Source organism: Apiotrichum porosum (assembly GCF_003942205.1).
Source record: "Apiotrichum porosum strain DSM 27194 chromosome Unknown scaffold_9, whole genome shotgun sequence".
Classification (NCBI taxonomy): domain Eukaryota; kingdom Fungi; phylum Basidiomycota; class Tremellomycetes; order Trichosporonales; family Trichosporonaceae; genus Apiotrichum; species Apiotrichum porosum.
This window is the reverse complement of record NW_021167116.1, coordinates 59,580-81,763: the sequence shown is the minus strand read 5'-3', so window position 1 is coordinate 81,763 and position 22,184 is coordinate 59,580. Positions and strand designations below refer to the sequence as shown.

Below are 22,184 nucleotides of genomic sequence, written 5' to 3'. Positions count from 1 at the left end.
GCCCACCAAGTCTTGGATCTCTATCTGTAACGGTTAGTGAGCTATGGGTAATATTCTCGCGGCAGTCGGGGGCCTCGTGGCTTTTGATGACCTGTGACTGTCATGTGTCTTGCCCCGAATCGCGTCCTTCGCCAAGGAGCGTGTCTTAGCCAGGGCTACAGAGATAACGGCTTTTGTTTTATGTGTGCGGCGATAGGTACAGCACACGAGGGCCTCTATTCCTCGGTGCAAGTCGATGGAGTAGGCAACAGACTGACTGCCAGCGGCAACAGCTCCGAGATCCGAGACCATCACCGTCACTACCCCGTCCCCCTGGCGTTGTCGTGCCGAGACCATCCGGTATCGCCCTCCATTATGGCAGGGACTATGACAGCCATTCTCATGGCAGTGGCCTCGGTTCGGATATACGGTCATGACGCACACAAAGAGTATGGCGTCACTGTGTGTTTCTCACCGCCGTCCATGGGCTTCAGCATCCACTCTTTGCATTGCTCCTCCAACCATTCCCCATCCTTCTTTACCCACTGTCGGACCCACGACACAGCTCAGGCCGTTCTTGGTGAGTCCACTTTGCCATTGTATCCATTACTCACCTCCCTAATAGCCCGCCACTGAAATCATACTGGTTCGCAGAATGTGGCTCAACAACTTGCTGTTCGCTTTTGCGGTGCTCTTCGTCGTAGTCAACTGCATCGACCCCGAGATCCTCGCAGAGCCCATCAAGCACATTCTTAACGTCATCGCTGTGCAGGGTACCTTGTGCTACCTGGTTTGTTGTGTCGTCCCCCACTTCGATGGCTCGCCTGGTGGCCTTGATTGTGACTTGACTGTGCGTACTGTGGCGACGGCACACCAGCACTGACCGCTGCAGACAACTCGGGTCAATGGGACTGCTCAAGGAGACTATGCTGCCACCTTGTATTCGGTACGTCCATCTCTAGACACGAGACAACTAACCCCACAGCTTCCTCAGACGGAGGAACTGGACGAGCTCACGGACCGGCTCCGAGCTGCCGAGGTCGCCCTGCAGGAGACGCCTGTAGTCACAGCCTTTCGGGAGAGGTACGAGGCAATGGTGGCATTTGATAATGTGAGTATCGCCGTGACTTGACTGATATGTAGCTTACTTTCCAAGTATCGTCGGCAAGAGATCCTCTCAAAAGAACTGCACCATGCCCATTCGACCGCGACTTTGCAAAAGAACCAGCTGTTTGCTGCCTTCACAAGCGGCTCGACAGACCAAATGAATCCCGATGAAGTGCTCGCCGACTACGAGGCACTTGAGAATGTAAGCGGACCAGTGTTTGGGCAAAGCTGACGCCAGAATGAGCAGGATCTCGCACGTCTTTTGCACCAGTGGGAGCAATCGGGTCCAAAGTCTCTCCAGGACATGGCGGTGAGAACAGGGTATATCACGAGTACTGACATGAAACAGGCTGCCGAGCTGGAAGAAGCATACCAACTTATGGACAAGCTCGACACGACCGATTTCGAGTCGCCAAAGGCCGAAGCCGAGGCCAAACATGGTTTTGAACAGGTGGGTTGTCATTTGAGTGGACGTGTCTCTGATACCAGCATCTGGAGAACGCGACCCAGTGGGCATTCTTGCTTCATGACGATCCCCGCGAGCCGATGCGGCAGGAGGCTGGAAACATTCTCGTCAACCACGGTGTCACGGAAGCTGTAGACTATCTGACCGCTCGTGGTATGTGAACGGTGGTCTGCTCCCGCATGCCTGTGACATATGCATTGTATCGATCCCGTCCAGTGATGACATGCGCCAAAACCCGGCGCCCACCACCTTGCCAGCGTTGTCTGACGTCGTCGGGTTTCGGGGCTTGTTGAGTCATGGCTGACACAAATGTGTGTCGTCACTGACATCTTCTCTCATGCATTCCCCTGCTGCCATTGTCCGCATATTTCTTTACCTTTCGCCAGCTAAACCTCTCGCTTCATACTGGCGTTCTACCACACTTTTCCTTTGTCCAACTCAAACCACACGCGTCGTGTGGCGCTTTGCGGCAGAATGGCGCCTGGTTGGCAGGTCCAACTCGCGGTTGTAGCCATCTACATGTCTTGCAGAAGAGGCCTCAGCCTTTCAGGGCTCATACTGCTCGCTTTGGCAGTCATACACCTGTCTGGCAGAATGGGCGTCAACCTCTGGCCTCTGGCAACGGCACTGGCTGGAATCTCCCTGTCGACAGGGTTTGTTATGGGATACCGCGCGATCGTCCAGCCCAGCAGTAGTAATGATGGTGTATTTGGCGTGAGTTTCCCCAGGAGGTCCATTGTTCTTTCCCGACAAAAGCTGGTCATCATTCTCTGGCTGAGACAATGACGACACGACGCTGACCCCCCCAAGTCCGACCTATACGAGATGCAGACGCTTATCGACGAGATATCGACTCTCAGAGCCCTCCTTGCTGAGCGCACCGCTGTCCTGGACACCGTGACTGCTCCTCGCCCTCGATACGCCGAGTGCGTTCCGGAGCAACACCACGCTGTGGGACATTGGACGAGTGCCACAGCCCCCCGCCGGCATCGGCTGTTATCGTCCAACCACGACGGCCCTTCATCCCGACCGGATCGGCGATCGCGCAGTGACGACACGGGCGGAATCCACCTCCACCCAGTTCCTCCCACCACCACCCCGTCGCTAACTTGAACCGCGCTCGCATTCTCTCTCCACACCATCACACACAATGTCCAAGTCACCCATTACATGCCATGGTACGCCCTTTTGGTTCCAGTGTACAGAGGACACTGACAGGCAGTGCTCGACGCGTCCCGCGGAAAGCCGGCCGCGGGCGTCCTGGTCGAGCTGCACCGTCCCGATAACGAGGTACCCATCGCTACTGGGTGAGTGTGCGCGACCTTTTTCCCCTTGGGCCGTCCTTCGAGGTCCTGGTCCTGGTCCTGGTCCTGTCGGATCTGGAACCTGGAACGCTACGAGATCTGGGTGCAGACTGGTCGTCCGTCGGAGCAAGAGTTTCTGGACGACAGACAGATCTGGGCAACGGCGATAGCAGTGCTCTCGTTCGGTTGGCCGTGGGCCCGTCAGCGCCCGCGGAGGGGAGGCACTGTTCTTGGTCCCCACGGACCCCCAAGTCGGTCACTTTTTGCTGACCACTCAGTGTCACCGATGCCGATGGCCGCTGTACCACTCTCTTGCCCCACGGCTTCCATCTCGACCCGGGAGCGTACAAGATGACCTTTAAGGTTGGCGAGTACTTTGCCGCCGCCAAGGTGGACACGTTCTACCCCTTTGTCGAGGTAAAGAGCGAAAACACAACGTGCTCGTACAGCGGCTGACATGGCGCTTTAGATCACGTTCAACTACTCGGACCCGTCGCAGCACTACCACATCCCCTTGCTCCTCAGCCCGTTCTCGTACTCTACTTACCGTGGTAGCTAGATTGTTTGGTCGCTCGTGTCAGATGAAAACATAATAAATTAGCACACCACTTTGAGACGCCCCGCATTATTGAATCAACTAGCTTGCATCTACACGCCCACTGCCTACCATCTACATACGCATACAATGTTGTCATGACTGTCCGGTCTGCCTTTACTGGGGCTACACAAAGTTCGCTTCCTCGTCCGGGTCCAGTTTCCTGATGATGCCCTTGTCCTTGAGTTGCTGCATGCGGTACGCCTTGTACTGCGATTCGGACATTGGGCTGCCGTCCGGGTTGGTCGGCAGCGGGTGCGAGATTGCACACTCTTGACCCTGCTCGGACTTGTCTGCAAGAACAGTTAGTAAACAACAGAACAGGTGGGTGGGGTTATCTTTTTCACTCACGGTGCCGCGTAAGCGCATCCAAGCGGGCAAACTTCTTTCCACAGCCCTCGCACTCGAATGGCCGCAGACCTTCGTGCAAAAGCATATGACGCTTGCAATCATGCTGTCGTGCGAAACCGACCACCGCTGGTACATGTCAGCAAACTGAACAACGACAAACATTGCGGCGGCAACTTACCTTTTGGGCATCCGTCATACAGGCACTTGTACGGCCGCTCATCATTGTGCGATCGCAAGTGCCCCTTGAGGTTGAAGTGGCGAGTGAACGTGGACCCACAGCCGGGAATGGGACACTGGAAAATACCGCTGTTGGTACGCCTGCTCTGGCTGGCGACCTCGGTGGCCACGGACGTGACCTTCATCTTGGCGACGCGACGCTGCTCTTGACTATAGAGGTCGGAAACTTGCATGCCGTCGGGCATGTCCATGTGCGAGTGGTGGGAATAAGAGGAGCCTTGCGACGAGACGGACAGCGCGGGCGATGCGGAACGGACCGACGAGACGGACGAATGACGCGAGTGTGAGCGGCCACGCATGGAGGGAGGCAACAATGTGCCGTCGTCAGGGTTGGTCATTGCGTGGACAAAGTCGGCACTGCCGAGTCAGTATAGTGGACACGGACAACATACACTCACGTAGATCCGCCTGCTCCCACGCCCCAGCCGGTGCCTTCGCTGCCTGCGCGGCGATGGCCCATGTGGGCCCCGCGCAGAGGTCCCCGCAGACCACCGGGCACGATAAACTCGACGCCATAGCCTGGGGTACCCGCACCAGCGGCCGGGTGGCCCTCGGCAATGGAACGGCGGCGAGGCTGAACGTCGGGGGGAAGGAGGCCGCTCATGTCGGCCTGGCCACCCATGTTGTTGCTGTGCTGCTGCATGCCGAGCTGCTGGAGGAACGCCATGGTGGTCGGGGAGTGAGGCTGGGGCTCATACTTGAAGACGCCACCCGTATCGGTGTTGATCTGAGAGAGCTGGGCACGCTGCTGAGCCTGTATCACCTCAAACTGCTGCTGAAGAAGCTGCTCGCTTCCTGGCAGCTGTCGCGGGTCGATGATCTGCTGCTGCTCGACAGCCTGGTTCATGCGCCAGGCGTTGATCCACTGGTCCTGGGTGGTGGGGGCTGCCTGGCTGCTCCCCTGCTGCTGTTGCTGTTGCTGCTGCTGCGGCTGCTGTTGCTGCATGGCCTGGGCGATGGAGAACTGGTGTCCCTGCATGACGCCACTGTTCATGAGCTGCATGACGGCCTGGCGCTCAAACTTGTTGCCCGTCTGAGCATACGAGTCAGAGTTGGCGCGAGGGCGCTGGCCTTGGTTGACAGCGAGGTTGCTAAAGTCGAGGTTTTGCGCCCACTGCTGCGAGTCTTGAACAAACGACGAAGACGGGTCCTGTGTGGTCTGGGGTTGAGGCGGTACGGACTGCTGGATACCGTTCTGCTGCTGCTGCTGATGCTGCTGCTGTTGACTGTTTTGCTGCCTTTGGGCAGCACTGGCGCGGCGGAGAGCCTCGTCAAAGAGACCGCCACTGTCCTTGAGACCCGAGATGGGCGTACTTGGCTGAATGTAGATCATTGGGCCGTCCGCGTTGGGGGCGATGGGGCTGATACCGGCCATGCCGGTGAGGTGTTCGAGCGCCGGGTTTGTTGGGGGAAGGAGGCTGTTACCAAACTGGCCTCCACCATGGGCACCATTTGCGCCAGTGTTGCCGCCCGCACCTCCGCCGCCTGGTGCGCCACCAGAGGGCTGGGTGACCACCTGCGTGACAATGGGAGGGAGGGAAGGGGAAGGGGACGTGTTGGGGATGATCAACGCTGGTGGCGATTGGGGCTTTGAGAACGAAGGCGATCCTGACAGCGACGTCGAGCTGGCGCGATGAAGGTGGTGTGAGATGGGCGGGGAAGGAGCCGCCATGGAGGGAGTGGCAAAGGGACTGGGAGAGCGGCCCATGCTGGAGATTGAGTCGTGACGAACGTGACTGGGGAAAGCGTTTGCGGGTGGGGCATCTGCCGCCATAAATGGTGAAGCGACCCGCGAGACCTCTCCCGGCGTACCGGCGTGAGACGACGCATTTGAGATACTGGACAAGCCGTTAGCGATGCCATCATTTGCGGTGAGGATGTATGTGGGGTGTGTGTTGGTGTGTGGTGTGCGTGTGGGGTGTGCACGCTTGTGTTTGGGGGTGTGAACCACACTACACTGGGCCCAGGGACGTACATTCTCTGCAGTTCCTCAAACTGTTGGTCTTCAAACACACTGCCGTTCCAACTCTGCCGACGCGAGCTGTGGTCCTCGGCCGCCGACTCTTGTTGTCCAAGAAAGTTGCTGTTCCAGTCACCCGACTGAGGTGCGCTTGAGAGTGATGTGTCGTAAAACTGCTCGTTGGAGGAGTACTCTGTTGGGTGCGGCGGCTGGGGGCTCGCGGCGGCGAATGCTTGTTGCTGCTGGCCGCTGGCGGCATAGTACTGAGCATAGCTGGGGTCCTGCATCTGCTGGAACTGCTGAGCATGCTGCTGCTGCTGCTGCTGCTGCTGCTGCTGTTGCTGTTGCGACTGTGGTTGCTGTTGAGGGCCGCCGACCACACCGCCAAGGAAACCCGGTCGTGGGGCGTTGGATGCGGTTGCGATAAGGGTGCTGCTGCTAGTGGGGTCAAATGGGACCGAGTCTTTTCGCTCAACGTCGCTTCGGAGCGAGTTTGCACGTGGGCCGTGCAGCTGCTGGCGGAGATGCTCGCTGGAGACCTGGCGATGCAGAGCGTGAGGCTCGTCGACAAACTGCAGAGGTTCCTCGCCCAACTGCTGGGCATAGATGGCGCCAAACTGTTCAGATGACGTGTACGTGGTGGACTGCGGGTACTCTAGCGAGTCTTGTTGCGCGGACGGGCGCTGCTGGGTGCTAAAGAAGCCGTCAAAGGACGGCGACGACATGGTTGTTGTAGCCCAAAGTGTGGGAGATCTGGTGTTTTGGTAAAGGGGGAGGTGGGGAAAAGGTGGGTATAGGCAAAAGACTCGCGTGGATGCGACAGACGGCGACGAGCTGGGGATGGTCAGCGCAAAAGCTCACGGCGTGGGCTTGCATCGCCTCCCCCGGAGTAGCGCGCGGGGTGTCTAATCGGATGTCTTGTACGCGCTCGGAGCGCCACCGTCGCCGCCCTCCCCCACGCATGCGGGCGCGCCCACAAGCGCCCCTCACTGCGCTGCTACTCACTGAGTCTCTTGAGGAAAAGAGAGAGGTGGCCTCTGTACGTCCGTGTGCGTCCTCGCTGGTGGATGGGTGGTGTGGGGGAGGCCGGCTGCGGCCTGGTACCAGAAAGCCGAGGGGGAGGGGGGGACAAAGGGGGAGAAGCGGAGAAGCGGTACGGTGAGTTGAGGGGGAGAGGGAGAGGGAAGCCAGGGATTAAGGGGTGGCGGCGGTCACGGTTCGGACAGGACACGGCCTCCACTTGGTGCAAAGAAGGGATGTGTGTGAGGAGGAGGCGACTGTGAGGCCGAGAGTCCGATGGGGGGAGACAGGCTGTTTCCACTAGAGGGAGGATGGGTGGGTTACCGGTGCGGCCGACAGCGAGCACGTGTGGTGTGGATGGGGGCAGAGGGAGGGGAGCAATGACGAGTATGTGTTTTGAGCGGAGGGAGGAGGGTGATATGTGTGTGGGAAGGCGAGACGGTGTGCGTGTGGTTGGTTGGTGTTGAGAGCCAACCACGCGTCCTGGCCACGAGTGGATCGAGTGGATGGACGACGGCGTGGGAAGGCGGGAGCGGTGGGGGTGTGGTGGGGGGAGGGAGAAGGGGGGGTGGATGGGATGTGTAAGAAGGGGGGGGATGAGACGGGTGGATGGATGGATGGGGATATAGATAGCAGAGGGCCGTGAGTGTGGTGGTGGTTGGTGACTGCTGTGGTGTGTTGGCGGCGGCGGCGGCGGCGGCAAGCAGCAGCAGCAGACGACGAGGACGACGAGGACGACGACGGCAGACGGGGACGGACGGAAAGAGAGGAGAGATGGGGGGAATGAAGAAGAAGCGACCGACACACACACTGTTGCTCTGTTGCCCCGAGAGAAGGCAGGGAAGGCAGACGAGGGAAGGCTTCTCTCTCTCTCCATGCTAGTGTTTGATCCCGGGTGGCGGCTCGTCTGTCCTCTCCCAAACGGAATCAAAATAATCGGCTTCCTCGCTCCATTGTCGTCGTCGTCGTCGCCACCACCGCCGCCACCACCGGCGCCGCCCGCCTGCCCGCGCACCCAACGCAAAAGCACCGCCGATCGCCTCCGATCGCCCACATCTGTCTCGCCTGCACAGCCCGTTTGATAACATCTTCTTCACTCTTACACAGCCTTGCTCTTCGGCTATCTCCCCATCGCCTCACATCTAATCTCTCTCGCCCTCTCTTGCCCGTCACCATGAACAGCACGTCCCCAAAAAAGGTCGCATACGGATGGGTGGTACGTACCTTTTGCCGTTCTGTTTGTTGTGTCTGGGGGTGTGCCCGCTGCTGTGGGCATGCCTACAGCAGCGTACACGCCGTCACAGCCGGTAGTGGTCGTGGTGGTGGTGGCCGGGACTCGCTGTCGCTCAACCTACAACATGACACCCGACACCTTGCCCTCCCTCTCCCTCCCTCGCTCTACCGTTACCTCCACTGACACTACACGCCCAGGCGCTCACTTTTGGTGCCCTCGGGACATACATCTGGGCCAAGGGCCAGAATGACAAGCGCTGGAAGGAGCAGCGTACACTGCGTACCATGGGAGACACCGACAAGGGCTACGAGTACTGTGAGTTTTGCAGCAGCTGCCTCCCACATCACATCCCTCCTGCTCTCCGTTGCTTGGTCTCTTCCTTTGCGGCCTGGACAGTGGTACAGTGATCGCTATCTCAAGACAAGGACAGAGGGCTCGAGCATTCTTGTCGTTTGCCGACGTTTCCGGGTCATGTCGGATTGTTGAGATTCGGCATGTTGATCCTGCTCGCTCCGGATCTTGGGATCTTGCGACGAACAAGATCTGGGCCGTGACTGGCGAACCCGGGCAACGACACACACACATTGGCTCAACCCCGCACTTGCGCACTTGGCTGCATGTGGCTGTCGGCACCTTGCTCGGCACTTGCACTTGGCCTATTTTGCACAGGTCATCCCGGCTCAATTTGCCGTGGCGACTGTACGCTTTGTCGTGCACCGCCTCGACGCATTTTGTTTTTTTTTTGTCATTCTTGCGGCATGTCAAAGCCACCACTTGACGATCGGGACACCGCCGCCGCGCCGCTGTTTCAGCAGTGTGCGGTTCCGTGGCGGCCGTGGCGGGGTATGCTTGGTCAGAACCAAACCTGCCGTCGTCCGTTTCGTGTGACACTTGGTGGACCGGCAGTGCAATCTCTTCCCTCCAGCATCACCCTCCGTCCACCCTCCCGCCCATCTCCATATCCTTGAGCTGACGCAGAACAGGGAAGGACAAGGCCGCGGCACCAGCCCCACCAGCCGAGTCAACAGCACCAAGCACACCTCAAGCATGAGTCATCGTCGTTACCTTTGGCTCTCTCCACTCTTCACACACACACAAACACACACATCACAGCTACAACAAAACCACACCAACTCCAACAAAAACACACCAACAACAAAACCCACCAGTGTACTTGTACTACGAGAAACATGTAACATGGCTTAGTGGGGTCACATGATGATGCTACAAACAAGTAGTGCACGGGGCGGCTGGCCGCATGCACTCCTTGGAGGACTCTGTGGTCCTTCTATCTATACGCCTGGCTACGCCTGGCTACGCCGTTTGGGTGGTTCTATGGTGTGGGTGGGTCTCGGTGGGCGGCTGGGGGCGGCAAAGCGAGTGGGCCATGCTGTCTACTCTGAATGCCCCGGTCGAGTGCCGAAAAATTGGTGTTCTAGATGACGGTTTACTCCTGCCCCCACAGAGTCGCTGGGTCGCTGGTCGGCCGGGGTCAAGTCGGGGGTCTCGCCATGGGTCCACGTCCTGACGCGTCCCTCGCGCTACCTCGTCGCCGCGTCGTCCTTGTCGGCCAATTTTTGCTCGGCAGCCTTGCGCTCCGCCTCGAGCCTCTGCCTCTCCTTCTCCTCGTTGGCCATGCGCTCAGCCGCGGCCTTTTCGTCCAGCTCAGCCTGCGCCTGGGCAGCGGCCGCGGCAGCCTCAGCCGCCGCCTTCTCCTTCTCCTGCTTTTCCTTTTCCTCCTGCTCCTTCTTCTCCTTTTCCTCCTTTTCCTTCTTCTCCTTTTCCTCCTTTTCCTTTTCAATCTTCTTGAGCTCGTTGATCTTCTTGACCGTCGGGTCCTCGCCACGCCAGCGGCCGTTGAATCCGTGGAAAATGGCAGTGAAGGGCTTGTTCTTTTCGGAAACCTCCTTGCGCTCCGAGGCAGCAAACGTCTTGGAGGGGAGGATCAGGACGTCGCCAACACGGATAGGGCGGTCGACGCGGATGAGCATCTCCGGGGTAAAGCCATAACGAGCGAGCAGGTAGCGGTAGACGCAGTCGGTCCAGACGCCGGGGCCGGTCCATTCCAGCTGGTTGTGTGTCAGCAAAAACCATCGCCGGGAACACGGTGTAAAAACAGTGTACTCACAGCCCACTCGTCAACGTATTCCCTTCCTTCTTCCTCGGCCTTGCGACGCTCCTCTTCGATCTGGATGGTCTTGTGCAAAGCGCGGCCGACGACATCCAGGAATACGGGGTGGCCCGGACGGGCCATCATGGTCCACTGGGTGATCTGGACGGCACGGCTGACACCAATCTTGGTCCAGTCCCAGCCGTACATGATCGAGTCAAACTCAATGCCGACAACCAGTGCAGGTTCGCCAAGCTCGCCACCTTCCTCAAGGACCGGGTGGTTGAACACGTCCGCTTGGGGGTCGTCCGACAGCATGAGGAGGCGCGACAGGTGCTCGAGGATCTCCGGGGTGCGGTCTTCGTATGGCTGGCCCCAACGTTCGGCTGGGATCACGGGGGCGGCTAGAAAAGGAGAGGGTCAGTACGTCTTGTCTGACACATCACTGGTCCACACTCACTGTCACTGTCGGTGTAGATGCCACCCTCGACGAGGAGGAACAGGTACCTAAACAAGTCGCTCTTGAGGACTTGACGCGGGAGACGGTTGAAGAGACGTTCGAGCTCGCTGCCGCCAAACTCATAGTTGACCCACTGCTCGAGCGACGTGTCGTCAAACAGGGTAATGTTCCAGTTGGGCATGATCCGGTCCCAGTCGTCAAAGTACGACGGGATCTTGTCGAGGTTCTTCTCGGTGGCGGCCACTTGCTTGACGAGGGGCGGGAGCGGCGCCGTGGGCGGGCGAAGGGAGAGACGAGAGAGGACGGGAGCCAGGAACGAGTAGACGTCGCCCGTCTCCTCGTTGACGCCAAAGAACTCGTTGTAGACCTCCAAGAGCTCCCTGTGGTACGCCTCGAGGTTGACGACGCCGAGCTTGAGGCCATACTTGTCCAAATGCACCTTGGCATCAAAGCCCTCGGCGCGGGACAGGAGATAGTCGCGCATGTATGACTCGATGGCGTTGGTGGCCACCGCTCCCGCTCCGAGTGTGGTGACGGGCGGCTGAGACCCTTCCTCTGGGACGACGCCGCCTACAACCGCGTTGTTGTGGTCACCACCAGTCTCGGGCCCGCCGATAAAAGTGTGGATGTGGTCGTCGGTGTCTGCATCGCCCCAGTCTGAAGAGTCTGAGGCGCCGCCTGCTGCGGTGTCGGGATGATCAAGGTCGTCTGTGCGGGACGAGTCTGCATCGCCGTATTGAAACCTGTTTGCTGCAGCTTTGCTGACCCATGCCGTAGCGTCTGTCTGGGTGTGGAGGAGAAAGGCGACGACGGTGAGGGCGATGGGGACGACGAGGATGAGGACTGGACGCCGTTTGAGCAACAGCATTGCGTCACGGACGCGTGGGAAGGCGTGGGTGGGTGGGTGGATGTGTGGAGGGGGGCGGGGGGAAGAAGGTTGTGTGGTGTGTGTGTGTGTGTGTCGGCTGCAGTGGAGGGGAGCGGCGGCTGGGTGGGGCGGCTGGCCGTATGTGCAGATGCGCAGCTGGGTCTAGGGGTGTGTGTGTGTATGTGTGTGCGTGGAGAGGATGGATGAGAGTGGTGGAGAAAGACAGAAAGAGAGATGGAGCGATGGAGCGATGGGGCGATGGAAATGGGAGCTACCAAAGCAACAACAGAGCGGGGGGGGGCGGTGTAGTGTGTACTGTGGTGTAGTGTGTGTGTGTGTGCGGTGTGATGGGAGCGGTAGAATGTTAGGTGTGCGGGTCGCGGCTTTTGCAGGAGCTAACCCATAACCCCCCTGGCCCCCCGTTTTGCACACACGAGCTGCGTCCGCTCCTGCACTACGCAATGAAAAATGTGTATGCTGCGGTCGCAGTACACATTTTGCGTCCAAGAGGCCGGCAGCTCCCAGCAGCGCAGATCCACAGAGTGTTCCAGACGGGCCTGTGACAGAAAAATGACCGACGACGTCGAGGGTGGTGCCGGTTTGCGCGCATGAAACAAGGGGGAGCCGCTGCCTGCTGCTGCTGCTGCCTGCGCGTGTCCGTCGCAGCATGCCCAAAACAACCACACCCCCGCGCGTCATGTTCATATGTCCACCCCAGTTCCACATGTGTATTAACCCCATGTGCATGCACGGTGCACCATGTCATCTCAGAGGGATCAGAGGATCAGAGGGTCCGGTCGAGCTGGGCCGTTTCGGTGGGTCCTTGCCTCCCTCCTCCCTCCATCCCCTCCTCCCCTCTCCGCCGCTCCGCCCTCACTCCCGTCTCCTCCCCCTCTTCTCCCACTTGCGTGTCTTTTCCCCTTCCGTTGGCATCACCCATCCGGTTGCAGGTTTTGTCGTCGTCGTCATCGTCGTCGTCGTCGTCCTCGTCGTCGTCGTCGTCGTGACAGCTACATAGCTCCAGTTCAGAGGGGTCAGATGATGGGACGCCTCCGTCCGCACATGCCACCACAGGAACACACGCCATTTGTGCGGCACAAGACCGTGGCGGCCGATTTAACCCATTTAACCCACTCGGGCGGCAGTTTTTGCTTTTTTAATCCGCAGGCGGTCGTGGGGGGGTTAACACTGAAATCCGCAGCAAAGAAAAGAATAAGAAATGAAATGAAATGACGCCCAAACGGCCCAGCGGCCAGCGGCCAGCGGCGAGCGGCGAGCGGCCAGCGCAGGTTTGCCATCGCATGCAACTTGCATTCGGTGTGTTGGGGGACAAGCGCTGCAAGCGGCCCCTGCGGCCCTGCGTACCCGCAGTGCATACATGTCGTTTCACCGACACAGGACGTGTTGTGCTAAATGCGGACACTGGGCATGTCATTAGGCCCGGTTATGGCGGCCCCGGGCAAAATATCACAATTAGCGTCCAGTTCTAATAAACCCCCCACGCCACCCGTTTCCATTATAAGGGAGTACTAATTAACAAATGACGCAGACAAAAGGAGCAGATCGGGGATGCATGTCAAGGTAGCCTCTTGCGCTCTACAAGCACACTGTTAACAACAACAACAACAACAATGTCCTCGCCTCGCCCAACGCGTCCTCCCACAAAGGGCCCCAACCCTTTCCTCTTGCTGGGTATCTTCGTCGCCGGCTCGGCCACGTTCCTCATCATGTCGGAGCGTCGGTCCCGCGACCCAGCGCACTCGCGCAAAGAGTTCCCCAACCCCCTCCTCCCTTCCTACGGCGGCGAAAAGGTTGACATGCCGGAACGCAAGCCCGTCGAAGGATTCAACTAGATGCAAAAAAAGGGGAGGAGGGGAGAGATAGACGGAGAGGGCAGGGGGCGATAATGACAACAACAACGACGACGCCCGCGACGCCGCGCAGGGGTTCAAGATCCCACCACAACCAAGCGGCAACGAGAGAACTGGCACGAGGGTGCAAGCCAGGCCTCATATATTGCTGTGAGTAATGCCAGTTCGATGGCGTGTGCGTGTATCGGCGCTGACATCTGGTAGACACTGTACAACACCAAACATGCACTCGGACTTGTGGTCTTCCTATGTCGCTACCAGGCCACTCACTTTGCTCTCAGACTGACGCAGGTGACGTCGTACATTGGATCCCTCCTGCCACGGGGAAGCTAACGCCCCTGGCCAACCTTAAGCATGACTTCCTGTCAGACCGACTGCTGGGTGCGACAGCGTCCCCTTGCTGAATGCCGAGGACAATGCGGACCGCAGGCAACCTTGTACCTCTGTCGTGCTTGATCCGGAGAGTAACGACGAGCTCACTGGTGCTCACGGTCACAGGCATGGACAAGACGCCTCAAACCATACTATGTTACATGAATCCTACAGAGTACATCGTTGGGTCCCTTCCTGGCTCGACTGGGTCCTCACAAGGCGGCCCCCCTAATCGGACTTTATTATCCTAGACTCGACCACATCACTCGGCGTCCTCCTTGTTCGCACGAGGCGCACCAAGCATCCTGCTCTGCGTCTGGCGCGCAAACTCGGCGCTTTCCTCGCGCGTGAATCCGGCACGCGTACCGCGCAGCTCGGGGCTCGCCTCGGCCAGGGCAAACGGGTTAAAGTCTTCCTTCTGGTTCAGGTTGGCAAGACTGTGGTTGACGAAGCGATGCGTGGCCTCGTCGGCCCGCACGGCCTTGATGACGTCGAGCAGCGTCGAGTCGGCAGGCATGCGCCAGTAGTCGATGGCAATCTGCGGCGCGGGCTTGTCGTTCCACTCGGGCACGAGGCCGTTCGTCACGTCCTCGATACAGTGCGTGTACGTCCTCACAGCCTCCTCTTCGAGCGCACCGACAAAGCGGTGGGCCGTCTTGGGCGCCACCAGGTAGGTGAGGAAGAAGACGTTGTAAAACACGCCCTGGGCCGCGAGCACCAGGGCGCGCGTGATGAGTGTCGGCTGGGCGACAGTGAGGAACGTGAGGAGGTGCATCCTCTCGTTTTCGGCTTCCTCGAGCAGAGTGTGGATCCAGCCACCGTCGCGACGGAGAAGGCGCAGAGAGCGCAGGTGGCGCAAAGTACCTCCAACCATGCCGGGGACACCGGCAATCGACTCGAGGAGGATGATACGCAGCAACCAGGCCTTGTCGCTAAGCAGCTGGCCGCTCTTGCGAAGCTCGGCAATGGGGATGGGGTTCTGGGCAAGCACTTCGGCGGGGATGGGCTTGGCAATGTATCCAGTGAACATGTCAAAGCAGCGGCTATGTGCGTTAGCGAAAGGAACGCAAGCACAAAGGTACAGTGACTCGGCTGACTCACCGAAGAAGTTTGACGACACCGTGGGCGGCCTTGTCGCTGAGCGTGACGGGGGCGCGGTTGACGACCTTGACAGTGTCGAGCTCGGCCTCGGTGTAGATGGGGTTCATCATCGTCCAGCCGCCCATAGAATCGATGGCGAGGTCGGTGAGTGGAGCAGCGGCCTCAGGCAGCTTGTCTTCAACCCAAGTCAGTTTGATGGCTCAGTGGGATGGAAAAGAGAGACACTTGCCATTGTAGTGCGCGCCCTCTGTACCGCGGCCTTGGTGGCCAACGAGGCCCTCGGGAGCCTTGTTCTCAGCGTCGACATCGTGCTGGCTCAAGCCCAGTGCAGCCGCAGAGCTGCTCGTCGACGTGTGCATACCAGCAATGTTGGCGGCGGCGGAGGCACCCAGGTCAAGATGGCGCGCCTCGCTCGCGAGGGCGGCATGTGGCGAGGAATCGGACGGAATGTGGAGCCCAGCGAGGCGAGTGGCGTGGGCACGACCAGCAGCGAGCGCGGCCGCACTGCCGTCGGCATCAGCGGTGCGTGAGCGGTGTGGGACCTCGAGCGAGGTCTGAGTGTGGATGGCCGAGTACAGGCGAGCGGCAGCGGGCATACCAATGCGGTTCGCCGGGAGGGTGCGTGCCAAGATGAGACCCGACCGGGTCACATTGCGCGAGACGAGGAGGGACATTGTGGTTGGAAAGTAGTGTGGTGTGGTGGTGGATGGGTGAGTGCCCGAGGGCGACTGTGACAGCAGTAGTGGTGTTGTGTTGGATCAGTGAGTGGGGATCTACTCATGGTCAGTCGTCAGAGAGTGTTATATACTACGTCTGCCTCGACGGGCACGGCAATCTTGACGCAGATCGAGCACCACGACCGAGGCAAATAATCTCCTAGCTCCTTGTCAGCTGCTAGTTGTGTGTCGACTCGGTGTATCGCCGCCGCCCCTTCCCTCTCTCCCCACGACGAGACAGATGCGTGAGTACCCGGGCGACCCTCCAGGTGCCCGGTGACGGACGGCGCGGATGAGACAGAGCAAATACCAAACGAGCGCGTGAGGTGGCCGTGTGGTGGGCCACCCGGGCGGCATCTGGCCATCTGGCATAATCTGCGGGAGATGTCGCGCCCGAAGCTTGCCGCCGGGAATGGCTGTAATCGTGAGTCGCGCGGTATGAGGCACGCGCCCAAAAGCCCTTACAGTCACTCGGTGTGTCGCTTCCTCGTGGACAATAGACACCCAATGGAACTGGCTGCTCTCTGGAGGATGTCGCGCATGTCTAACAGGTTTCGGTGTGCGCTTTCTAATGCTTCTCTGTTGGCATTCGATTTCTCAACAACTTTCTGCCCAGCGCTCTTTCACGCTGCCAAAACATTTCATGCACAGGTCTATACGGTGATCACTGTCGGGCAAGTCCGCATCGCCCCTTCGGAAGGGAACGGGACCGGCCCACCCAGTGCTAGATCTGTAATCTGTCAAGTGTTAGGCTGCCTGCTTGCCAGTATGTACACTGCGCCAGTGGCCAGTACGCCAGTGGGTCGCAAGAACGTGCACATGTGTTCTGCGGAGAGACACGGACAAGCCAAACGGCCAAACGGTGTGTCGCCGGTGAGTAATTTGGTGTCGCCACTTGCCGGCTCGTATTTGGCAGCAAGCGCAGCGGCAAGGCGTTATCTGGGGACATGTGCCGCCGGCATGGGCCATCAAGGGGGCGCGCGCCAAGCTGCTGTATCAGCAGAGATCCACAGCGAGATCCATAGCGACCAACAGGCAGACGCGGTTTACCGGTTCGGAAGAACGGCGTCATGGGAACCACCCTGCGCACCCTGCTCCCCCTTGCGCATACCAAACCGGCATCTGAAGGATACCAAACAGTCGTGTTTTCCTTCCACGGCCTCCGTCTCCGATTCGGATCGGTCTATACTGCAGTGGGAGATACTCCTACGACATGACTGCGGCTGACAAAGGTCAGAAGCCAAAAGGGCGATTGGGAGGGCAGCACACGGAATGTGACGCAAAACACACACAGGCTCTTCAAGCACATTGCATTCTCATGACCTCCTCCAAAGCGCATAAGGAAACTCTCACACGGGCCGGGCCCAGCGGCCGCCACAGGTCTGGCAGTCAACGGCCGCAGCCAGCGCAGCATGGACAAGATGGTTGTCCTCGCCGCTTGCTTCGGGGCGGAGCGCAACGGCGGGGCAGACGGTGCAAAGACGATACTCGGGCGACGTGATCAGAAGATGCGTGATGGAGCAGCGTTCTAAGCACAGTCAGCAAAAAGGCAACGGAAACAACGGAAACAGACATACCCCACTCGTGGCCCTGGCTGCAGTACGTCGACGACCCGCTTCCGAACTCGACGGGGCTACCGCATGCAGGGCAGGCGGTCGCTGCGCCAGTCTCGGACGCGAGAGCACGCAGAGAGGTGTCGACCTGGACATCTGGACCGGAGATGGCAAGCAAATGACCAAGGTATTGGGCGTCCAAAGGTCCAACCGTCTCCCCATGGGCGCTGCTCGCCCATGCCAGCGCAATGGCAGCGAGAGCGCGCTGAACGACACCAAGGTAAGCCTCGGCAGCCCCGCCAAACTCGAGCGACAGCAATGGGTACGCGCGCTGAGGGTTAGCCAGGTGTTGGTGTTGGGGAAGGAGAGTAAACACTCACTGCACCCCACTGCGCAAACACGTAGTGCAGTCGCAAAGAGTCTGGGCACCCGGCGCCCCACAACATGGAAAGGAGCGCGCGCTCCTTGTCGGCAATGTCAGGAACGACAGGAAGCGCTGCCTCATGGGGAGCTTCGACAAGGGTGTAAAGCAATCGTGCCAGAGTCTCGTCGGCAACTAGCGCCCGTGTCAGATGGGGGAGCAGCACCCCCAAAGGCGAGTTGTGCAGTACTGGTGGGGAGTTAATACAAGGAAATATCACAAAAGTGGGCGCTTACAGCTTGGCGGGTGGGCCAGGGTGGCCGAGATCGCGGCAACTACCGCTTCGTCGGGTACAATAGTCGAGTGCAGGTCCGCAACCACGAAATCGCCAATACGGTTCACCTCAGTCGCGCTGTCGAGGTTGTGGAATGTAATGGGTCTGCAAGGTGTCTGTCAGACACGGTCCGTTTGCTTTGGTAACTCACTCGGCCATCCATGAGACAATATCGCCTGAAGCATCAAGGGGAGCCCATCCGGCCGTGTGTGCGGTGAACTCGCGGTCAGTCATGGCGACAAACCCACGTCGACGACGCTTCGCGCAGTCAAGGAAGACGTCGCGCGCAGAGAGGGTGAGACGGAGAGAGTCGATTTTGGACCCCAGTTTTGGTGCAGAGAAGACGTCTTCGATAAGGTGGTACGTCAATGAGGCGAGCACAACGGTGACGGTAGTGCCGCGGAGATGGAGGCCTTGGGGAGTGAGTCCAGAACCCACAGAGGAGGAACTTACCGACACAAGGGTTGAGTGCATTGCATCCCGCCCAGTTGCCGACACGCTCGAGGCGGACCATCGAGGGCGTCGTTCCTGCCGTCCAAAAGTGAACAGATCCGGCCTTGGCCCAGACCAGCCGGTCGCCCTGGTGGGTCAGAAATCAGACTCAACCATGCCTATACCCACAGTGATCCACTGGAGGGCTGTCACTTGGCGCTTGTCGGCTGGAGCCACGAGCCGGAGGTCGCCGACCTGGCACTCCCACCTAGCCTCGAGCGGCACTGCGACGCGCTTAACATCAAGGATCCACACCGAGCCGTCCGTAGTCGCAATAGCCAGCTCTGCAGAACCTGTGAAGCGTCAGCGGTCGTCCCCTAATGTTGGGTTTTGCTTACAAGTATGCTCATCAACAGCAACCCACGCGGTCCAGGTCAGCTCGACAGCCCACGGCTTCGAAAGCGACACTTGGGCAATGCGCTCAAACGACCTGTCCGTGTTTGCGCTCCAAAAGTCGATTCCACCGGCACGGTTGGCCAGGGCCAAGACACTGCCGTCCACTCCGACCATGGTTGGGAGGGGAAGAGGAAGAGACCATTCCATGGCCGTGCAACGCATGCGGAGCATACCAGCCATAGTGGGGATCTCGTCTGGCTTCTCAGAGTCCGGGAGGAGGTCCATCGTCATACTGGTGATGTCTGCAATCTGTCGCTGTCAGTTGCCGTCCTTCCACCGCGGGACTCACTTCAACGTATTCATTACTGTACGGGTCCTGGCCCGGCGCGAAGACGGACACTTGAGCGGTGCTAGCCATGACAGCCATGAGTGCACCTCCTCCGCCAATACCGGGCGGTGACCAGACAGCGGCACGGATGTTGCGTTCCTTGTCCTTGTCGATGATGAGGCCGCTGAACTCGTCTGCGACGTGAGCGGGGTTGAACGTTGCAAGAGTTTTGTGTTGTGACACCCACCACCGGTTTCTGCCCATTCAAATTCGTCCTCGCGGTTCTTGCCCTTGTCCATGCCAATGGGCGTAATCCACCACTTGATCTCGCCAGTACGAGGGCGCCCAAGCTTGACTGTACTCGAGCTCGGTGCGTCGACATCCATGTCCATGTCGTCTTCGATGTCCTCCTCCTTGACGCCATTCGCACCGGCTCCGCCTCCTTGCATGGATGCATCGAGCGGAGCTTCGGGGAGCGGCAATGCTGTAGCCAGGTAGGGGGTCTGTTATTGGTGTCAGGATTGCAGGATGGAGCAACGAGGAGAAAGGACCATGACGTACTGCGACGGTCACACCTTGTCTTGTGAGGATGAGACACTGTCCGTCGGCATTCCACGCCACGTTGCGGCGGGTCGTGGACGGGATGATGCCAAATACGGACCGCGTCGCTATGATGGTGGGCAGCGTGCGTGTGGTCATGGCTGCGGTGGTGGTGGATGGAGGATGAAGAGAAAGAGGGGATTGAGACAACAATGAGTTTGCGAGTGTTGCATCCAGGAATTCCGAGCCAAACAACATCATTTCGTAAAGCATTAGACCATATTTCCTAATTGGACTGCCGGGATATTAGCGGAGGTATTTTGAAATTGGGTGAATGTGGCATGTGGCGACACCTTCTACATCTGCAAACCCTGCACACACTCCCGACCAACTTTTGGCGTCTCCCGCACGTCCAAACACTGCTATTTGGGCATAAAACAAGACCTGAGGGGTCCAAAAGAGGAAATGCAGCCACTGGGGTTCGAACCCAGGATGCATATGCATGCCAAAGCTCCAGCAAATCGCTGGAAGAACTCAATAAAGGACTCTTGAGTGGCACCCCGTAACCACTTGGGTATAGCTGCTTCCGAAAGTAGAAAAATGTGGGACGGCTACGAGACGACGGCTGTCTGGCGATTGCTTTGTTTCTCAGCAGAAGGATGGGGTCAGTTGTCCAATGGCCGAGTCACACATGCCAAGACGGCAGGACGCTCGACGTCGCGGGAGTTCAGTAACTACACTCAGAGTTCCCAGAGAGACAAGGGCAACCCGCAGGAAGACACTACCGATCAGGAAACGTACACATGGGGCTCAGTGGCGAATCTCGGCCAGTATCTCTGGCGGAACACTCCACTGTGGCTGTAGAAAGGAGACGTTCCAGGGATCCCCACGCCAAGTGTGCTGGGCATATCGCTCGCTGCTTGCCCGGGTATCGGAAGCAGTGAACGGGTTGCCCTCTCAACGGCCCTCGCCCTGTCCGTCTCTACGTCACAAACTCCAACGGCGCGACCCGCCCATCCCGGAGCACAAAGTAGTGCCTGTGGTTACGTCGCTCTACACCGCCACAGTGGCCGTTTCAATCCTTGGGTCGCGCTTGTCCGGCGGCACCTGCCAAGTTTACCCCATGGACAGGTCGCTCACATCTGCTGCACCTGGACAGTGGGAGCCCATGCCCAGGCCGTGCATGTAGTGGTGCTGTGTGCTCAATGCTACAAAAGCAACCACATTCTCTGCTTTGCCCCAACCCCCAAGCCACTTCTTCGTTCACCCTTATTACTCCATTCACACCATGTTCAAGACCGCTGTTGTTTTCACGGCCCTCGCTGCCACTGCCGTGGCGTATGTATCCACCGCTGCGGAACTGGGTTCAGTAACTGACGTACCACAACAGCCAGTCGATCCCCAATGTCACCAGGCGAGTTTGGCAACAAGTGGGGCGGAACAGCCACTAACCACCTCCCAGCTCTTGCAAGGACGCCATCCTCCCCCTGGCTGTCGGCGACACTGGCAGCTGTCTGTCGATTACCGACCTTCTGCCCCTCATGAGCGCGGACGGGTCCCTTGTCCAGCCGCTCGACACGTACCTGTCCAAGCTCTGCAGCAACTCCACGCCCGGATGCAGCAACGACACTCTCTCGAGCGCCAAGTCGTCTCTCGAAAAGGGCTGTGCCGAGGACATGAAGAACCCCACGTCCCCAGCCACCATCCTCATCAGTGTCATTGACAGCTATGACAACATATACGCTGCGGCATGCTCGAAGAACTCGACGTGAGTTAATGACGCAAAGCCGCCCAGTGCTTGGCGCGTCGGCCCCCCAAGTCTTCTACTTACAGGACAGCACGAGCAAGTTTTGCGTGACCGAGACCTTGGAGACTCTCCAGACGGACACGAACAACAACATTACCCTCGCCTACCTCTCGGGCATCCTCGGTGGCGATACCAGCTCCTTCGCAGCCCTTGAGCAGAGCTTCCAGTCGGGTCACATGTGTACGAGTTGTGTTGCTGGGTGAGTAGGACGTGGGTAATGGTATGCCGCAGCACGCCGCGCGCGCCCTTGTTGTGCAGTCTTGTCACACACACGCCAGACAACTCACAAATCAGCATCTACTACGAAGCCACCCAGATCAACTCGACGTTGACCAACACCGTCGTCGGCTCTGCTGTCGTGGGCCAGTGCGGTGCCGACTTTGGCAAGTCTGGGCCGACCGATGTGACCGTTCAGAAGCCTGGCGCGGCAAGCGGCGCGGTCCCCGGCGAGACCACAACGTCCCTCAAGAACGGTGCTCTTTCGTACAGCCTTGCGCCGTTTGCAGTAGTCGGTGCCAGCGTTGTGGCCGTCTTTATCGGAGCTGCATCTGTGTTCTAGTAGGCGCCGTAGCTAAGTGACGCTTAGAATGTGTGTCCTGGACCAAAATGTCTTGTGCCATAGTCTCTATGCTTGTCAGTAGACCCAATGAGTTGCGAGCGCAGGTCAGCAGGTTCGTCAGTG

At 59.0% G+C, this 22,184-nt stretch overlaps 9 protein-coding genes and 1 non-coding gene across 10 annotated transcripts; 5 read left to right on the top strand and 5 right to left on the bottom strand.

Moving 5' to 3' along the window:
• Positions 1 to 430: 430 nt before the first annotated feature.
• EHS24_009268 (uncharacterized protein) lies at positions 431 to 1,713 on the top strand (the record flags this gene model as incomplete). The annotated part of the gene is made up of 8 exons (XM_028624558.1): positions 431 to 559; positions 605 to 829; positions 872 to 925; positions 965 to 1,090; positions 1,136 to 1,288; positions 1,325 to 1,396; positions 1,436 to 1,537; positions 1,576 to 1,713. 8 exons carry the CDS (start codon positions 431 to 433, stop codon positions 1,711 to 1,713), a joined length of 999 nt encoding a protein of 332 aa, XP_028474726.1.
• Positions 1,714 to 2,702: 989 nt separating this feature from the next.
• EHS24_009267 (uncharacterized protein) lies at positions 2,703 to 3,415 on the top strand (the record flags this gene model as incomplete). The annotated part of the gene is made up of 4 exons (XM_028624557.1): positions 2,703 to 2,730; positions 2,775 to 2,859; positions 3,135 to 3,273; positions 3,326 to 3,415. The coding sequence occupies 4 exons, from the start codon at positions 2,703 to 2,705 to the stop codon at positions 3,413 to 3,415; spliced, it is 342 nt and encodes a 113-aa protein (XP_028474725.1).
• Positions 3,416 to 3,577: 162 nt separating this feature from the next.
• Positions 3,578 to 6,724, bottom strand: EHS24_009266 (uncharacterized protein; the record flags this gene model as incomplete). The annotated part of the gene is made up of 5 exons (XM_028624556.1): positions 3,578 to 3,744; positions 3,803 to 3,928; positions 3,981 to 4,396; positions 4,438 to 5,877; positions 6,015 to 6,724. 5 exons carry the CDS (start codon positions 6,722 to 6,724, stop codon positions 3,578 to 3,580), a joined length of 2,859 nt encoding a protein of 952 aa, XP_028474724.1.
• A 1,469-nt stretch (positions 6,725 to 8,193) lies between these two features.
• Positions 8,194 to 9,304, top strand: EHS24_009265 (uncharacterized protein; the record flags this gene model as incomplete). Its single annotated transcript, XM_028624555.1, has 3 exons — positions 8,194 to 8,235; positions 8,451 to 8,568; positions 9,237 to 9,304. 3 exons carry the CDS (start codon positions 8,194 to 8,196, stop codon positions 9,302 to 9,304), a joined length of 228 nt encoding a protein of 75 aa, XP_028474723.1.
• Positions 9,305 to 9,794: 490 nt separating this feature from the next.
• EHS24_009264 (uncharacterized protein) lies at positions 9,795 to 11,691 on the bottom strand (the record flags this gene model as incomplete). The annotated part of the gene is made up of 3 exons (XM_028624554.1): positions 9,795 to 10,322; positions 10,382 to 10,767; positions 10,824 to 11,691. 3 exons carry the CDS (start codon positions 11,689 to 11,691, stop codon positions 9,795 to 9,797), a joined length of 1,782 nt encoding a protein of 593 aa, XP_028474722.1.
• Positions 11,692 to 13,322: 1,631 nt separating this feature from the next.
• Positions 13,323 to 13,575, top strand: EHS24_009263 (uncharacterized protein; the record flags this gene model as incomplete). Its single annotated transcript, XM_028624553.1, has 2 exons — positions 13,323 to 13,526; positions 13,570 to 13,575. The coding sequence occupies 2 exons, from the start codon at positions 13,323 to 13,325 to the stop codon at positions 13,573 to 13,575; spliced, it is 210 nt and encodes a 69-aa protein (XP_028474721.1).
• A 621-nt stretch (positions 13,576 to 14,196) lies between these two features.
• Positions 14,197 to 15,709, bottom strand: AOX1 (Alternative oxidase, mitochondrial precursor; the record flags this gene model as incomplete). Its single annotated transcript, XM_028624552.1, has 3 exons — positions 14,197 to 14,977; positions 15,036 to 15,210; positions 15,259 to 15,709. 3 exons carry the CDS (start codon positions 15,707 to 15,709, stop codon positions 14,197 to 14,199), a joined length of 1,407 nt encoding a protein of 468 aa, XP_028474720.1.
• A 1,391-nt stretch (positions 15,710 to 17,100) lies between these two features.
• On the bottom strand, positions 17,101 to 19,854 carry EHS24_009261 (uncharacterized protein; the record flags this gene model as incomplete). The annotated part of the gene is made up of 11 exons (XM_028624551.1): positions 17,101 to 17,279; positions 17,329 to 17,635; positions 17,685 to 17,860; positions 17,962 to 18,104; positions 18,151 to 18,412; positions 18,453 to 18,579; positions 18,621 to 18,784; positions 18,830 to 19,136; positions 19,177 to 19,349; positions 19,403 to 19,658; positions 19,717 to 19,854. The coding sequence occupies 11 exons, from the start codon at positions 19,852 to 19,854 to the stop codon at positions 17,101 to 17,103; spliced, it is 2,232 nt and encodes a 743-aa protein (XP_028474719.1).
• A 307-nt stretch (positions 19,855 to 20,161) lies between these two features.
• On the bottom strand, positions 20,162 to 20,279 carry EHS24_009260. Its single transcript has one exon. It is a non-coding gene; the product is annotated as a tRNA-Leu (tRNA).
• A 704-nt stretch (positions 20,280 to 20,983) lies between these two features.
• EHS24_009259 (uncharacterized protein) lies at positions 20,984 to 22,061 on the top strand (the record flags this gene model as incomplete). Its single annotated transcript, XM_028624550.1, has 4 exons — positions 20,984 to 21,033; positions 21,158 to 21,463; positions 21,534 to 21,701; positions 21,797 to 22,061. The coding sequence occupies 4 exons, from the start codon at positions 20,984 to 20,986 to the stop codon at positions 22,059 to 22,061; spliced, it is 789 nt and encodes a 262-aa protein (XP_028474718.1).
• Between the last annotated feature and the right edge of the window lie 123 nt (positions 22,062 to 22,184).